Raw genomic sequence first — 18,927 nt, 5'->3', positions numbered from 1 at the left:
AATAAATAAAAAAACACCAAACCTTAAAGCGAAACTGAAACTACCAAAGAATCCAAATGTTTTGCGAACTCGAATCATGAAATCTATATTTTTTATGGAATATTGCCGTATTTGTTATAAATGAATTATCCGTGCACATCATTTTATGTTATTTTGTTAATGTGCCTCATAATCTTGAATCAGAATAACTTCCCGTCCCTCTTGCAGCATCTCTTCTCTTCTCTGGTGACGGGGGCGGGGCAACCTGTCACTCACATGACATCAGCCAATAGCAAACCACAACCATCCAATATGGACAAAACCAAGCCCCACCCACATTTGTTCCCGTTCACTTGTGTATACGCACAATAGGGAAGAAAATTGCATTATAGTATCCATGTTTCAGGTGATAAAAACGTGACGTGTTGGGGAGAATATGACGGGCAGCTCACTAGGGTTTAGGGCGCGGCCTTTGAAACAATAATCGCATCCATTACAGGAAAATGTCTTTTATTTTCTTCTAAACTCACAATATACTTTAGTAAGGCTTTATTCATTAATTTGTCTTCCAAAAGACTGTGTTTTTGACCTGGTGGGTCTTGTTGACCGGTTATCTACCTCAGAGTTTTGTTGTCCTCTGTTTTAATTGGTCGGGCTAGCAGGTTCAGCCCGCCCCTCCAGACCAAACGGACCGCTCAGGAGCTGTCCATGTACACTTGATTTCTTTCAGGTTTTTTCTTTTCAGATACTTTGATCCTTTTCTTCTCCTTCTTCTTCAAACAAAAAAGTTTTTTTTTTTTTATTATTGTTATCGTTATAAGGAAAGTTTGTTTTAGTGTCGTTTAGCATTCAGATTCATCGTTTCGAAAGCAAAAAACAATGCTGCTTTTCATCACAAGATATTCCAGTAGTCCATAGGAAGTAGACAAGAAAGCGTGCGCGAGAGAGAGAGAGAGAGAGAGAGAGAGAGAGAGAGTGAGAAACAGCGATGCTGAAAGTTGCGGTTTTCCCGAGACATCACTGTTGTATGAAGCCCATTTACCGCACATAACACAAAAAAACGGTAACACTTTATTTTAAGGTGACGTAGTTACACGTTACAGGTACTAACTATAGTAATAACAGTAAATTATGCATAATTAGTATTATAATAAGCATAATAAGTTACTAACCTTCACCGTAACACTATAGTAAGTGCATGTAGTTAATTAATATCACTCAGTATTTATTTGAGGAAGTACAATGTAACAACGACATCTTAAAATAAAGGGTTACACTTTATTTTAAGGTGTCGTTGTTACAGTGTAATTATACATTTAAGTACTGAGTAATATTAATTAACTACATGCACTTACTGAGTTACGGTTAGGGTTTGTTTTAGGGTTAGTTGCATGTAATTATGCACAATTTATAGTTATTACTATAGTAACTACATGTAACGTGTAACAAGGACACTGTAAAATAAAGTGTTACTAAATTAAATGTAACAAAAAATCATGCTCTTGTAAATCATATTTTTGGTATTAAAAAGTTAAATTATGATTTAAAAAGTCATATTTATGAGATTTATAAGTCATAATTATGACATAAGTCAAAATTATGACGTAAAAAGTTGAAATCATGAGATAAAAAGTCAAAATTATGACTAAATTTTGAGATGAAAAGATAAATACTTAAGTCATTATTTTGACAAGTCAAAATTATGACGTAAAAAGTTGAAATTATGAGATAAAAAGTTGAAAATATGACATACTAAGTTGAAATTGACAAAAAGTCATAATTGACTGCATTTTTCATCTGAATTATTTCAACTTTTACGTCAAAATTATTTTTAAATCTCACGTAGTATCATAAGTTTGACTTTTTATCTCATAATTGTGACTTGTGTAATAATTTCGATTTTTCTTTTCTTATGTGTCAGAAATGGGCTTCCATACTGTTGCTTTCAGACCGAGTCCAGACAGAGTTTTAACGGCGTATCCGTGGTGCTCAGCTCACAGCCGAGTCCATTCTTGACGTGCGTGCGTGTGTGTGTGTGTGTGTGTGTGTGTGTGTGTGTGGCAGCGAGTGTGTTTCTGTGGAGTTCTTGTGTGGCTCATGCTGCTAGTAACATCTGAATCCGAAGTGCCAATCTGTGTCTGGGTCAAAGAGTTGAAAAGAGTTGTTGTGCAGAGAGAAATTGCTCATGAATATGAAAAATCATGTACTAGACAGCCATTAAGTTATATGAAAAAAAAGAGTAATAATTTATGAAGAGAGAAGTTTTGTACAGACTGTTTGAAAAAATAAAAACAATAAAAAGATTTTCATAGAGATATCTATATGAGAGTTGATTTTGTAATTTCTTTCTCTGTTTTACGTGCCACACGCTTGCCAGTGGCATCTTGTACGTTCGGTTTATCAGAAACCTTCCTCTGTATATTTTCTTTTGTTTTCTGGAGTGTTTGTTGAAGCCAAAAAAAAGCTCTTTTTCTCCCCTTTTACCCTTTGTTTCCAGTAGATTGTTAATTAAGCTTTATTTCTGTTCATTTCTTTGAGAATTTTTTGAATAAAAACACATTTTGTTTTATTCATGTTGTCGTTCATTCACCTAAAGCATCACGTCTGTTATGATATGTTTATGGTGTTTTCTTTAGACAACATACAAAGTAAATAATGCCAGAACTGTCATTTGAAGTTGCCTGCTGTTTACCACGTGACCAGTGTGTCCCTCTCTGCAGTTCTTCACTCTGACCAGCAGGTGTCAGTGTCTCCGCTCAAAGTTGGATTTGAGACACACTACTTCACTAGAGCCAGCTTTACCTGGAGCAAACCAGGTGTAATGCTTTCATATCAGCACTTTTCCAGAGACACGGGGAAAGAAAGACCAGGAGCTGCTCTTTCTGGTCCAGATCCATTAGATCTGCGCTGTGCATTGACTGTTATTCAGAAACATGCATAAGGTTAAAAACATGTTAAAAGAATCAAACATACACTGTGATATCAGGATCCAATTGTTCACTCAAATGTTAATGTATATATCAAAACCTATTCATCTATATAATCTACAAGACCAGGCCTAACCACATGTGCACAAATGCTCCAAGTACTTAACTAGTTACATTTACTACATACATATGTATATATATATTTATATATATATACACACACACACACAGTTTTTATATGAAGTTCATTATAAATACTATAGACTTCCCAAAACCCTGAAGAAAACCTTTATGCATTTTAATTATAATAATAAAACTGTTATTTTAGTATTATTTATATACTATTAAAGTATTTATGAATATTTGTACTTAACTTTTATTAAATTTAATTTTAAGTTTTAGTAATTTAGAATTTTTTTAGTTTTTGTTTTACTATTTTTATTTAGCTTTAATAAATTTGTTTAGATTTAGTCATTTTAGTACTTCAGCTTACCGGTATATATATTTCAGTTTGTTGCCAAAGCAACATTACTAGTTTTCATTCAAGTTTGTTTTTCATCTATTTTAATATTATTTTTTCAGATTTATTTCAATTGGCGATAACAATTTTTAATAGTTTCAGCTAACAATAATCACACACACACACATACATACATACATACATAAAATAAAATAAAAAATTAAAATAATTATTTACGAATCCAGGGCATCCTCAAAGGAAGGTTTTCTCAGATTTAGTTCAATCCTAGTTCACAATTTTGTCCCCAAACTATAGCAGTAAAAGTAGGCCTGAAAAGAAATTGTTGGATGTGTGGAATAGACTTGATTTGATTTTGATTTGATTTTTGATTTGAATAATTTATTTCGAGCTAAAGAAAAGAAAAAACAGAAATATATACATAATAAAAGAGAAAAAAAGACAAAATAATTTACATTACAGCTCGAAAAGGAGTGGGAAGAAGACAAGCTTATTGACTCCCACCCCTGTTCATAAACCCAAATAACAATAGACAACAACACTGCATATTTCTTACCATTTTACAAAACAACTATCAACCGAGTTGGTTACATATTAACAAATGCGACACTGCATTATACCAGGTCAACATTTACAGTATCTCACACGCTACAACCAGTGTATTATTTCTGTCTCCCATACAGAATTCATTACCATGTTGGCATTACCGTTATTCATCATCACCATTACAACCCATATAGCATTACTCTGTATCAAAGTGTTTGAATGATACATAAAATACTTTTATTCATGAAAGGTACAGTAATCTCAGACCGATTGATGCTCATGATAACAGAGAATAGTCTTATACACTTAAACAGTAAAATGTGTTCAACTGAGTTTACAGCACTCTTTTTGATACGGGAAATCAATATCAAACTTCAGACTGCACAATTATTCAGACAAATCTTTAAATGAACCATCCTAATGAAGGTTTGTCACTGATACTGTACTCAATGCAGGAGAAGCTGTGCCTCCTGAAAAACTGGAGCATTGAAGAGAGACTGGGTGTATAATTCAGTTTCATGATGTAATGCAGCAATCAAACACTAGCAGAACAAGAGCTACAAGAATCTTTCATGCAAAATGACAACACAAAAATGATCTGAACTTTGTTCTGTAGGTCTCGGTGGAAATATGAGTCCTGGTGGTAAATCATGGAGCAACAAAACTGCACTGATGCGTTGAGGGTTCATATGAAAAACACCCATCCAAAACTGCATACTTCCTAATCCCTACAAAATGCAAATACAAATGCAGTGTATTTCATGGTCACATTACCTTACATAAACTACATATCTCAAAATCAAACAGGACTAACCAGATCTCTTCTGAAAACTCTTCTTGAGAAACTTCATGACGGAGGGTCACAGATCCCCTTACAGGACAGCTTAGATCATGACTGTGTTACGAACCCCTTTTAAAAACTGACAGAAAAGGGTTGCATAACATGAAGGACATGTGAAACCTAAATACGATGCTTGAACATTTATTTAAATAAAACTAGTAAAACACGTATCATAATGAAAAGAAAACAAAGATATTTCTAAGATAATTACCTGACTATGATAAACACAAAAAAACAACAATAAAGCACTTCAAAGTATGAAGGCAACAAATATTAACAAAATTACAATTTAACCCTTTAGATCCTGAAGCTAAAATAGGTGTTATTCACATATTTTGATTTTTTTACTGTAAAATTCTAAAACAATGTGCAATCTTCATGTGCAAGGTGTCATCTTTTTCAGAAGAAAAATAGCTGTAATCAAATTACAGTTATTGACCATTACTGTGTGTGGTGAGTTTGTAAATAGAATTTAAATAGACCAAAAACAAACAAAAAACGAGAAAAAAATTACTGATTTTTATTTAGAAAAAAAAATAGAAAAATCATGAATGAAAGAAACTAACACTTTAAAGTTGAAAAATGAACTATAATACACATATACAAGTCTTTCTTTGTGACATTGGGTTGCAGTTTTACTTTAGGACACACACGTAAATGCATGCATACATAGGCACGCACACATATACGGTAAAATTAATACGTTTACATTGCCGGAAGTCAATGATTATAGTTTATAAAGGTTTAAAAATGGACATTTTTCTTACAAAAACCCATCAGGCACTAGAGCCGATTACTTTTATGATGGATGGATGCACTTGGCCACTATTCACTCCCATTATAAAGTTTAGAAGAGCCAGGATATTGTTTTATATATAACTCAGATTATGTTCAACTGAAAGAAGAAGTCATATACACCTAGGTCCTAGGATTATGTGATAGTTTCATTTTTTGGTGAACTTGCCCTTTAAGAAGCGCTGCATCAGTTCATGCAGCGAGAGCGCCATCTACAGGACCATCTGAGATCCACACCAAATATTGCTCTGGCAACTAACTAAACAAGTTTAAAATTGAAGTAACTATAAATTATTTATCATTAAGTTAATCATTTTAATAATTGCTTTTAATGTTCTGAGTACAGGTTTTTAAAGACATACTGTACCTAAAAGGTTCACAAAGTTGACTATCCCCCACAATACTGTACGTTTCTTTAAAAACGATGAGCTTGCAATGATCACACATTTATTTTATTAATGTTATTATTATTCCACAGACGTCTGGGGAGTGAGAGATTGTTTCATTTCTTTAAACAACTGTAACTCTGTTTATTTTTGCACTATGTCTCTCAGACTTTGATATATAATATTCATAATATTTCCATGTTAGCCTGCTTAAAATGAAAGTTTATATAAGAAAGTTTTCTTTAAAATCTTAAACACATTCCTAAACCGTGCAAGTTATTGAAAACATGAATAAATGTGTCTATTTTTTTCATGAATAAATATAATAATTTGTGGTATAATTAATGGCATTGCCATCTTATTTCATTTTAAACATTTAATTCAAAATGGTAAACATCTGGGAAAACAATTTCACATGTATGTCCTTTTGATTAAGAAGAATCAAAGTTTCTGATGTATTATTATTATTATGTAACAACGCCACTTTAAAAATGAACTTAAAAGCAAACAAACAATAAAGGTGTCATCTCTGTGTCCAGTCAGACAGGTTGTTTTATCCGAGTGTAAGGATGGTATGAGTTCACTGTTGCAGTCACGTATATACATACCTGTGGGATTTGATGGCTAGAGGCTCTTAAGTCTAGTTAACAGTGCCAAAATAATATCTGAAAGGTCATCGGTCATCTCTCTGTGCTTTAATATACAGTAATACAACTTAATAATGCACAAAGTCTCAGATTAGCTATATGTGGACATAGCAGTAGCAATACTATTACAAAACTAGAAACAATGCATTTAAAACCTTGACTAACCAAGTTAAGTTATTGTTGACACTGTGCGTGTGTGTGTGTGTGTGTGTGTGTGTGTGTGTGTGTGTGTGTGTGTGTGTGTGTGTGTGTGTGTGTGTGTGTGTGTGTGTGTGTGTGTGTGTGCGTGCGTGCGCGCGCGAGCGTGTGTCTGTGTCTGTGTGTGACGCGTTCAGCGTTCAGGCTCAGCCATGATATCTGCACTGTGTTGAAAACATGGAGTCCAGTTTTCGTCATTTTACAGTGTTTTACACCGTTCTTCTTGTCCTTACGTGCCGTTTCGCGCGAGGAGAAGACAGTGCTGGTGAGTAGTTTGCGTTAGCGAGTGTTTGTCACGCGTTTAACGCTGAGCTCGTTACGGTATTGTTTGTTTTAATGGCGATGCAAAACAACAGGAGTGAACTTCACCAGAGTACATCTGAGATCTCCAGTGTTCTCGCCACGAGAAACCGTTACATTGTTTCTTTTGAAATTGAATACATTGTTACAGTTACATTGAGTTACATTTGAAAGTTCTAAAATGGAACTTCAAACTTCTCTTCGTGTCAGTAGCTCTGCATCACAATGTCACGAGCTTTGACTACTATCTTAGCAAAACTGGGGAAAAATAGTCAGGCTCTAAAAATGAAAGGGGAAGCTCCACATAAACGTTGCTTTGTTAGTAATACCATTAGTTAGTAGTCTTATAATTATCGATACTGTAAAACTATAATGATTCGGCGCGTGAATTCCTAAATGAGCTTTCTGAAGTTTGCTTTCACGTTGTTTCAGTTTTTGGTGACAGTGACAGAACTTTCTGGAAATATGCGGGTTGATTTTGATTTTCCTGTAATTATTATTTTCATGCATGTCATTGAAATGAATTTAATATTTATCTTTAAAGTAATTGAAATGCCTGTAGTGTTTACTTATACTTTTCTACTTTTCATTTGCAAGGAGTTTTTTTGCAACCTTTAAATGTTTATAGTAATAATTCGCCCAAAATGAAAATCCTATCATCATGTATTCATATACTTATGCAAACCCATGTGCTACCATACAACATTGGCAATATACTGCATTTAAGTCTTCTGAAGTCATTATCAAAACATCATTGGTTCTTGCACTGTAAAAATAATGAAATTATTTTTGTTTTGTTTCCATTTCAAATATACATCAAACTTTCTTAAATCAAGATACATTTAGGCCTACTGGAGAAAATTAATTAGATATTAAGTGTTGCTTAGTTTATGCTTAAAACAAGAAAATATATTTGCCAATGGAGTAAGAATTTGACAATGTACAACTTGATTCTCAAGGGGAAAAAAGTTTTGTATATTTTTCGTTTTCAGCAAAAACTCACTTAGTTTGGATTAATTTTTTAGAAAATAAAACTTAATATCTTATAGCATTGTGCATCTCAAGTAAATATATCTTGATTTAAGAATGTTTAGATATTTGTACTGGAAACCAAGACAAAAATACTGAGGAAGAGCACATTTGTCATTTACGTATTGTCTGGTGCTATTTTTGATCCGAGAACTTCAACAGCTATTTTTCCTGTTTCAGAACAATTGAAATACAGTTCATATGTTATGTGAACTACAGCTAAGATACTTTTGTGATACTTTTATGAGGTTTGTCACTATGAACTGTTGTTCAAGTTCAAAATGTCTTAAGTGTTCCATGAAAAGATACAAAATCTGTCCTCGCTGAAACCAAATGCTGCATGATATAACTCAATCACAATTAATGTGTCCTCTCCGGTTCTACTCCGGTTCGAGCGGGATTTGAACCGGCATTGGAGCCGAGTGCACTAACAAGAACGCTAAAGACCGCGGCCTAGTTAGGGTTAGCTCCTCTTGAGGTCAAGGAGTGATGTTTACTTGCACTAGCTGGCCTCTGTTACACTAACCCACCTAAACCTCACTCCCATAATCCGGGTCACGGCACCAACGCAACCCCTTCGGTTCTACTCGCACCATTCACACCTCTGTTAAACCAGTCCATGACAAATTTGATGTTCGGTGTGCTGTTCGGGTTAAAACAAAACCTCAAATTAGCATAGAAGTGATCGTTTTTATCGCTTGTTACCTTGTGTACAAACCTGGTTAGGACTTGTTGAACTGTTAACCAAAAAATGCCTTGTCTGTATAGACTGCCCTGCAGACGGACGAACATGGTTGACGCTCGGCCTCAACTGCTATCATTTCATCCATGGAGATGAGGACGTAGCCAAAAGCTACACTTTTGGAGATGCAAGAGCAAAGTGTGGAACATTTGGTAATTGCTTTTTTGCATCTAAACTTGTGTATTGTTTTTCTACACTTTATAGTAGAGTTTAACCTTCCCATTACATTTTTAGATCTCTTGACAGTAAAAAGCGCAGAGGAGAATGAATTCATCGTTAATTACAGCCCTTCTGTGTGGAAAGGCAAAATGAACATTTGGCTGGGAATGTACTATGACAGCGACGGTAAGTTTAATTTTCATCCAGAAACACCTCAAAACCTAGCGATGCAAGTCTTTAAACATCAGAATGATCTATATTTGCTTTCCTGATGCCATATCTTATTGTGAATGTTTCATCTGTGCGTGTTATTCTAGTGAAAACATTTTGTTTTCGTAATCTTTCATCAAAATGTAATAATATGCTCCACTTCTGAAACAAATATTATTGTCGGCTGACATCGCGAATCCCTTTTACTTTTAATAAACCCCTCCCCTCAAACCATCAGCCTTCATTCTAGAAAGTGACACTAGGACTGGGCGATAAAATGATAGTGACAATTATTGCGATGTAATAAAATAATAACAAAAGTGTTTGTATAATGTTTATGCACAATGCAAATAATGCGTGTTGCAAACCGTCACACTGTTGCCAATAACTGATAGGTGCTGCCATTTCTGTTACGTATGTAAAAACGTTAAAAGGGAAACACGCCAGAAACGCTGTGTGTTTGATCACCGCGCCACGGACCGTTTATCAGCTCGGCTCAAAACAGCGTGAGCTTAGTTTATACATTTACTCGCTGACCGTCTCAATCACACGACCATTAAACAACGCTGTGAGATCCAGTGAGAAGCGTTTGAGTTATCCCAGACAAACCACAAATTAAATGCCTTGTGATTTAAACTAACGCCAGATGAAACCGCGCTGACATTCTCAACAACACTAATGCGGAAAACAGGAGAAACGTTGAGCAACAACGATACTGTTAGAAGGCTTTTCAATCCACAAATCACCTACATTTACCATGGATTTACTCTAGTAACGCAAACTGTAACCATGGTATTGTGGCAGAAATGTGGGATATTCATATCGATTTTTTTATTATATTATTAATGTAGACATTAAAGGGATGGTTCGGAGTAAAATCAACCTAGGGTCCTTTACACCATGACCTCGAGCCAAACCTTGAACATTATTAAAGTTAGAGCTTATTTAGAGATATCAGCCGAATGGCTTAGTGCAGGCGCTAATGGATGCAAGGCTGTATCTGGTAAATTACCGCACTAATAATGCCCAGAATGGCACCAAACTTCTACAGTAGTACAGTATTGGAAAGTTTATAAGTACATCAGGAGTTTATTTAACTAACACGTGCCTGACGGCTCATGCTACCGCTAACCCGCACATCGAGGTCACTTCAGTGATTAGGGAAAAGCACGTAAAAGTCCTAGCAAACTACATAATAATAGTTATAATATTAATCCCATGACCGTAATAGCCATATATTGTAAAACAAATGCACTGAAAAATAAAGCAAACTTTCATAATTAGTTTTGTACTAATTTCTATATTTGAAAGAGATAAGAACATGATCTTTTATTTTTGCATCAAGCTTTTATTTTGGCGGAAAACATGGTTTACAAACGTATTAAATGCATTAAAGGGATAATGGAATATAATTAATTACAGTATTTTTTGTTACTAAGCTATTGCAGTTTTTGTGTATTTGTATTATTCTAAATGTCTTTAGGCTACTGTTTAATAATAAATACCATAGAAACAGTATAGTAACCTTTTACACCGTGGTAGTGAGGTGCACTGCGTGGTTTTACCTGTGGTTAACAATCCAAATACTATATAAAACTTTACCCTTTAAAAAGGAGGTTGTTATAATTTCAACAGATGTTACTATTTTTGTTAATGAACATACATTTACATCTGCATTTTCACTCAGGAGCAAAAATCTGCCTTAAAAAAAGAAATAAAGATTTGATATTTATCTTGATAATTATCAATATCAACTGATATGAAATTTTTTATCTTGATAATTTTTTGGCCATATCACCCAAACTTAAGTAAAGGCACATTCACACCAAGAAGAACGATAAATATATAATGATAAGATAACTATATCAGTGTCAACATCAGTGGATGATATCGTTCTGTTTTTTATAAGCATACACTGCAGTTTTGTCGCCTGTCACTTTAAATGCATGAGTTCTTTAAAAGTTGATGGATTCTGATTGGCTGTCAATGTTTTAATCATTCATCAGCTGGAGAAAATTGTTCTGAAAGTGATTTCAATGATATCATTTCTCTGTGCTGTTATCGTTATAGTTGTAGTGTATTCTTAAATATTTTGAAGAATATTTTTTTAGAACTTTATCAAAATTATTATAGTTATTGTCCTTGATTTGAATGAGCCTTAACACCCACTTTTCAAAAACCACTCAATTTCATGAATAAAATCAGTCTTGCCTTACATTATATTTTCCTCATTGAATATCCTGTTTCACTCGGAAATATGTACGATTATGGATGTAATCGAATACAATTTCACGTTGATTTTAAGAAGTAAAATTTCAAATATGTGAAATTATAAATAATAATTTAAATAGTAAAGAGTAGGGAAAAAAGGATTCTCTAAAGAAATAAAGCAAATTACACATAGATATAAATGGTTGGATATTTTTTATTGCTTATTATTGTGCACACTTTTTGTTCTTAACTATGTAAATCACATTTAGTTCTTTAGTAGATAATTTTTGCAATATGCGGGTTATACAGTACTTTATTCTTGAGTTATACGTTCTAAAAGTAAGATAATGTTTTTCCCATTAAAAACACAAAAACATATGCAGTAGATGCTTAAAGGGGTGGTTGATTATGATTTGACTTTTCTAACTTTAGTTAGTGTGTAATGTTGCTGTTTGATCTTAAACAACATCTGCAAAGTTACAACGCTTAAAGTTCAAAGCAAAGGGAGATATTTGCTTTTAAAGAAAGATAACTACACATAAGCTTCATAAACTCATCAACTAACCATTCAGAAATGTCCTGTTGCTTCTACATGTTGTCACTTCTTCTTGAGTCTCTCCATCATTGTCTGACTCCGGTTTGAACATAAAAGGCTAAAAGTTTTTGAAATTTTCAGTGCATGTGTGTGTGAGGTAAAAGAACACAAGATGTTGAAGCTCCGCCCCCTGTGCCGGGAGCAGCAGCTCATTTGCATTTAAAGGGACAGACACAAAAACGGTGCATTTTTGCTCACCCTCAAAAAGTGACAATTTTAACATGCTGTATAGAAATATCTGTGGGGTATTTTGAGCTAAAACTTCACACACACACTCTGGGGACATCAGAGACTTATTTTACATCTTGTGATAAGGGCATTATACCACCGCTTTAAGCATGTTATTGGACGTGGTCCAGCTTCCCTGCACTGGAATGCAGCTGAACTTCACTAATCTGTTCAAACCAGGGCCTGTGGAAAAGAGTTGTTTACCAGACTGTTGCTTAGTCAGTGTTTTAAGTTCACACCGTTAAAGAAGTGCTTTGAAAAATCTTAACCAGTCTGTTTAGTTATAGAGGATTATATGCCTGGTGTTGCTGACAGTTTGTATAACTTCTAAATGAGTGAATCATGAGTAGCTACTTTCTGTTTTAAACGGTTTAAGCAAACATTTTGGCACCAGTTTCATGTCGTTCTGAACACTTCTTTCTTTCATGGGAGAATGTTCAAGCTGTTCTTTTGTGTTTGTTCTGACGGCTGTGCCAGGTTTGACATCACTTAAACTAAAAATAATATGGGTTTGAATGGCATGAGTGTGAGTACATGATGACAAATAGTCCTTTAAAGTTGCTCAGTCTCTTCGTTAGATTGTAAACACAGTAACCTTTCAAGCTGTTTTCCTCTAGTGCACTTTTCACACGTGTCGTCACACAACACAAGGAAATCCTGTTATTTTAAGGGCTGATTCAAAGAATATATCATCCACACACCCAGAGTCCAGATGCTTTCAAGTGAAAACTATAGAAACACATTCCAGACGCCACATGTGTGCATCAGACTGTTTAGGCTTCATGATGAAAGACTTCACTGAGTTATTGAACAATGAACCAGAGGACAATGTGAACTTTGATCATCTGAATGACATTGTTGTTTCGTTCATCATGTATTTACATGTACTTTTAATGTGTCAAACCTAAACATTTGGCGTGAGGTTTTGTTGAAGATGAAAGAATGGGTAACACTTTACAATAAGGTTCATTAGTTTACTACATTAGTTAACATTAACTAATAATGAACTGCACTTATACAGCATTTGTTCATCTTTGTTAATGTTAATTTCAACATTTACTAATACTTTATTAAAATCTTGTTAACATTAGTTAATGTACTGTGAACTAACATGAACAAACAATGAACAGCTTTATTTTTATTAACTAACATTAACAAAGATTAACAAAAACAGTAGTAAATGTATTGCTCATTGTTAGTTCATGTTAGTTAATACATTTACTAATGTTTAATAAAGGAACCTTATTGTAAAGTGAATTGCAATTGGCTTTAAAATGATTAACAAGTTACTGTATGTCATTGTTTTCAAGCTAAAAATGTGCATGAATTATAATTTCTGTTATTTATTTATTTATTTATTGATAATAGAGTATAGAGTTTTAAATGAAGGTTTTGTAGGACCTAATCCTGTCAATCATACCTCCTTACAGTCACAACACACACATAAACAGCTGCTATCCACCTTTATTTCTTTGATTTATTAATAACTTCATTAATATTAAGCTGTGCAGGTGGGCTTTAGTGATCAAGTTTAGTCCCGACAGCAAACTTATGTGTTTACATTATACTAAAAGATTATATGTTCTTGTGAAATAAATTTCACAGTGAAAGCTATCCTGTTATTTTCACTGAGAATGTTTATATGAAATATGTCTGGTTACAAGCATTACTCTCTCACTGTGTCTCTGCAGAAGATGTCTTCAAGTGGCATGACGATAACAGCGTGTTGCGCTATAATAACTGGGAGGACGGCGGCTCGGATGACACGGATCTGCCTCTCATGGACACGTGTGTCGCTCTTCACTCCAGCACCGGGAAGTGGGAAAACATCAGCTGCACGGAAGAGCCGGAGAACGGGGTCGTGTGTCAGACGAGTAAGTTCAGAATTGTGAAAAGTGGTATTTTAGTAGCACTGAGATACCATTATAGTTATATATATATATGTCATTTGTAAAAAAAAATCAGTTTCAGTTTTAGTTATTTTAGTACATCAAGTTAAACTAAATGAAAATGTATTATTATTATTTATAAATGAAATTTAAATGAAAATGCTTTGGCAACTAGTTTGAACTTTAAAATGTGGAAATTATCCTTTGGCTTCTCATAGAAACACAAGCTATACACATACACAAGACACAAAATTAAAGTTATTCTCACAAAAGAGATGCTTTCCCTCTAGTTTTTGGATATTTTATTTTATTTCAAGCAACAACAACAAAAAATTATGCTTTTGGTTAGAGCTCCACAATTGACCCTTCGCTAAGCCACGCCCGAAAACCGACACAGGCCAATCGTGGCTTAGCAACCGTAACTAGGCGCGGGAGGTCTGGCAAGCTTTCGAGCGAGGGGAACATGCCGAAGCGTTGTGCGTATGGATTGTGCAAATCAGATACCCAGTATCGTAAAAGTTTGGACGGGGTGGTGGATTTTGTTCCCTTCCCAAAACCTAAAACCCAAGGGGAGAAATGCCGGGCGTCATCTTCATTTATATAGCGCTTTTAACAATGTAGATTGTTCCAAAGCAGCTTTACATTGATAATAGGAAATTAAAAATAAAGTGTTTTGGCTTTATAGCAGCTCTAGAATAAAGTTATTGTCCAGCTCGTGGATCAAGCAGTGTGATTAAAGGCAAGACGGAGGCTCACAGACATAATTTAACGTTACTTAAAAATATATTTCAGCATTTTGTTAATCGACGGCCAAACTAGTAACGTTACCCCAATCCGATCGCGACTCTCCCGGTGTCTAGTAAAAGTAAAAGGTAGTTAAAAGGAGGGAACATCAGGGGGCTTGCCGGAGATCTCCAAGGAAAAGGTTGGTATGCAAACTTAATCAGTTCGTAACAGTAAGTTAGTCACTTATGTGACCCACGACGTGTGAGCAGTAGCCTGGCGCGCTACAAATATAAGCGGGAGAATGTTATCATTGCAAAGTGGCATAATGTCTTGTGTTTATTCCACAATACTTATGGATAAGCTGTTTGATTTATAAATATTAGAATATTTTCAAATTTCACTTACGCTGCTGTGCATGTACAAAGCTGTTCCTCAATTTGTGTGTTTCCCATTTGAATGATCAGCGTACGAGGCGGCTACTGCTTGCGCTGGGACCTAACGTTAGGCTTTAGCTTAAATTTTGATGAAATTATTCTCTAATCGTTTGCATATTATGTCGTGGATATAGCCTAGCCCTCGAATGCATACTGCAGTCTTGCTCTCTCATATTGTCACCTGTTCGCCAAAAATGACTAATTATCTCCTTAGGAATGTCTGAAACCGGTGCATACATACTGTAATAGACGTGCCAGGCGCAAAAGCTTGACAGGCGTAGCAACAGTAACTAAGGAGGGCGGGGCTTAGCGAAGGGTCAATTATTGGCTAAACCATCACAATCTCACCCACGCATCTTATTACCACGTCACAAACAGATTTTAACCACACACTGTCATTATTCTGTGTTACAATAATTAAAATTGTCACAGAAGTACTGGGATAAAAGTTTATAGTTCGGATATAAATACTGATGTTTATCGGATGTAAATAACCTTTTTAAAGTTAATTGATGCTTCAAATTAATATAATATCAATTGCATCGTTACACCAGTAGGTGGCGACAAGTGACTGTTAAAAAAAAATTCTCATTGAATCATTCAAGAGATTCGTTAAAAAACACTTTTTTCCAGTAATGAAAAAAATTTTAAAAAAATATTTGAATAATAAATTCAAATAAATAAAATATTTGTAAAAAAAAAAAAAAAAATCAGGATTCTAAAGTTAGTTTTTTGGTTTTAGTTGGGGGGGGTCTCTAAAAAAAACTAGAGAAAGCTCACTGCAGAGTCAATGGGTGGATATAATATCATTATATATATATATATATATATACAGTACTGTGCAAAAGTCTTTGGCGCGTTAGTATTTTCACCCAAAAAATGGTTTTAAGCCAGTTATTTATATCTTTTGCTTAAGTGTGTCAGTAGGAAATATCAGTTTACATTTCTAAAGATTACTTTTGCCATTAATTGTAATAATCTAGTGAGATTTTTGTATGCACAAAGAGTCTGTCAACAGCCGCTTTGATCTGATTTTTAAATATCAATGCCCATAAAAAAATAGTAATTTGACCCCCGATTTTTCCGATCTGTTTTTCAGAGTCAGTCTTGATAAGCCCACCCAGTAAGTATGATCTTATTTTTGTAATATTGTTTACTAGTATACTGTACTTACTAGTATACCTGTACATGAGTTTTCCTCATTTTTTTCCAATCAAGACACATAATGTCCAAAATGTGTAATGTTGTTAGTTCCTCAATCAGCTTTTTTAATTTGTCTGGAGCCATTATGGCCGGACTAAATGGTCTTGTTTTTGTGTGTCCTCGTCTCCAGAGAACAGTCCTCTTCTCTCAGCTCTGGTCATCATCAGTGTGGTCCTGATTCTGGCTGTTTCTGCTGTGATCTGGTTCCTTCACCAAAGAAGCAACCCGGATTCATCCATTCTCAACCTGATCGAGTACCACCCGCCCTTCAGATCCCCTTCCAACGATCAGACCTGCTTGGTAGAAGCTGAAGAAATCGAGGAGATGCCTTAGAGCTCAGTGCTGTGCTGAAGATGATGAAGATGACGTTCCCAGGTTAGAATAAGCAGCAGGCGTTCATAGAGATCGTGAACTCTTCCCTCTTCACTGGTTCCTCAACTACGGTCCACAGGCGGTCGTAACTCAAATGATCTCTTTCTCGTGGGTGGAATGGAGGACTGGATGGGGAAATACTGTATTAATGCCATAAAAGAGTTGCTGGGGTTTCATTTCACAGCATCTTTCTTTTCTCTCATCTGGTTATTGACTCTTTTTGCTTTACTAATATTTCCTCTGAGCTGCATTGTGTCAATCTGGTGAGATTAGTATCTTTATCGAGCTCTGAAAAGGGCAAGAAATGCCATGTATCCTTGTGCACTATATTCCAGGTCAGTTTATAGATTAAGTGGTAATTCAGTGAAATAGCCTTGCTGCAGCTCTCAAATCAAACCGAGATCATGTGGTAATGTTGCGAGTGCCAAATTTGCCTCTGTTTCTGTTTGTGAGATTCACTAAATGGGAAGTTTTGTCCGATTCATTTTGTCCAGTGTTTGTTTTCTTTCATTCTCAGTTGGAAAGGTTACAAAAACATGTTTGTCATTGCTAGCACTGTATGAGCACCTCAAGTTTTTAGATATGGATACTTCCTGATTTCCAATCACAATGTTTTATAAATGTTGTTGTTTTTATGATTTTGGATTTGCCACTGACAGTCGTCTGTATCTGTGTCTATACGAATGATTATGAATGTATCCATACGTGAACAACAAGCCATTTCTCAAAGAGAAACTAATCAACTGTTGGTCTTTCAAAGCGAATAAAGATTCATCGAACGTTTCAGTTTGTTTTCTGTTTTTACTGACCTAGAATACAACCAATCAAAGACGAGCTCATCCCAGACTCGCATGAGCTTCGATTTAATGCTGTTGTAAGCCATTTCAGGACAACTTCAAGCACACGGCGGGTCGGCGGCTCAATGAAACCTCAGCAAACACAGACTTGCAGAATTATTAGACAGTTGCTGAATAAAGAAGCTCCTAAGTTGACACAAAATATTGATTTAAAAAGGAGTTTATTGATTTAAAAACGATTGTATTGCTTCCGCTAAAGAAAATAGTCCGTTCCGTCTCTACGGTTAGAATCCTGCGTCCATAGCAACGCTCTGTTTTTCATGGCAACGGTGTGTTATACTTAGCAGCGGTCTGTTATCAAGAAATAACACCGCATTCTTCATTAGAATTCAACCAAGCCATGTAATATTATATAATAAACATATTTAACAGACGCTTGAGTCCAGATGAATCTGTGTGCTGGATGTGTATTGTGTAATGAGAGAGAGAGAGAGAGAGAGAGAGAGAGAGAGAGAGAGAGAGAGAGAGATCGGGATGAAGTAGGACAGCTAATTGAGGGCAGATGAATTAGCCTCTGGGGTTTTTATAGATAACTGTCATGTTTCTACCCTGAAAGTGTCAGTTTCTCTCTGTATCGCCAGCTGCTTCATCTACACATGTTTGGTCATGTTATGACTGCTACTGCATTAGGATTTATTAAGTCAGATCTGTATTTAAACCAAAGTGGCACACAATTTGAGGTTGATAATCAATAGGTTTCACAATAGGATCCTGCTAGTCATCATCATTGTCCTGGAAGTGACTTTGTTTTGGTGGGGGAAACAACATAAGCAACAACATCAATAAGTATTATCAAGGGATTTGATGAATTCTGAGATGTTTTGTGCTGTTATAGTTGTTCTGATCGTTTTACAGAAAATGCAAAAAGCCACAATAACTTGATATTAATCCGTTTAGCTAGAAATAATGTGCATTCACCATTTCTGGTTTTAGAAGAACACAATAGCCCTTCTCAAAACCTAAAGCTAGGCCTAAAACTTTCCTAAATAGGGAAAAAAATATTTTAATATACTGAATGAATGAATGAGGCATTTATATAGCGCTTTCATATGTGCTACTGTACACCCAAAGCGCTTTACAATCATATCAGGGAATCTCTCCTCAACCACCAGCAGTTGTTTTATATGTTATTGTTTTATATGTTAATAAATTGTCTTTTCATTGAAATCAAAGTG

The 18,927-nt window shown here is 35.0% G+C and overlaps 1 protein-coding gene across 1 annotated transcript; it reads left to right on the top strand.

Annotated features, from left to right (window-relative positions):
• The first annotated feature begins 6,829 nt into the window (after positions 1-6,829).
• Positions 6,830-17,678, top strand: cd302 (CD302 molecule). The gene is made up of 6 exons (XM_081367780.1): positions 6,830-7,062; positions 8,895-9,020; positions 9,103-9,213; positions 13,963-14,145; positions 16,420-16,443; positions 16,654-17,678. The coding sequence occupies exons 1-6, from the start codon at positions 6,975-6,977 to the stop codon at positions 16,854-16,856; spliced, it is 735 nt and encodes a 244-aa protein (XP_081223906.1). The 5' UTR covers positions 6,830-6,974; the 3' UTR covers positions 16,857-17,678.
• Positions 17,679-18,927: the final 1,249 nt, after the last annotated feature.

This window comes from Scardinius erythrophthalmus (genome assembly GCF_964197995.2).
Source record: "Scardinius erythrophthalmus genome assembly, chromosome: 6".
Classification (NCBI taxonomy): Eukaryota; Metazoa; Chordata; class Actinopteri; order Cypriniformes; family Leuciscidae; genus Scardinius; species Scardinius erythrophthalmus.
This window is presented reverse-complemented; position numbering and strand designations above follow the sequence as displayed.

Bases quoted from the DNA above. Each gene is read 5' to 3' on its own strand.
- cd302 (XM_081367780.1), top strand. From the start codon at position 6,975: ATGGAGTCCAGTTTTCGTCATTTTACAGTGTTTTACACCGTTCTTCTT. The intron at 9,214-13,962 runs GTAAGTTTAATT...GTGTCTCTGCAG, and splicing joins AATGTACTATGACAGCGACG to AAGATGTCTTCAAGTGGCAT. The intron at 14,146-16,419 runs GTAAGTTCAGAA...TCTGTTTTTCAG, and splicing joins CGGGGTCGTGTGTCAGACGA to AGTCAGTCTTGATAAGCCCA.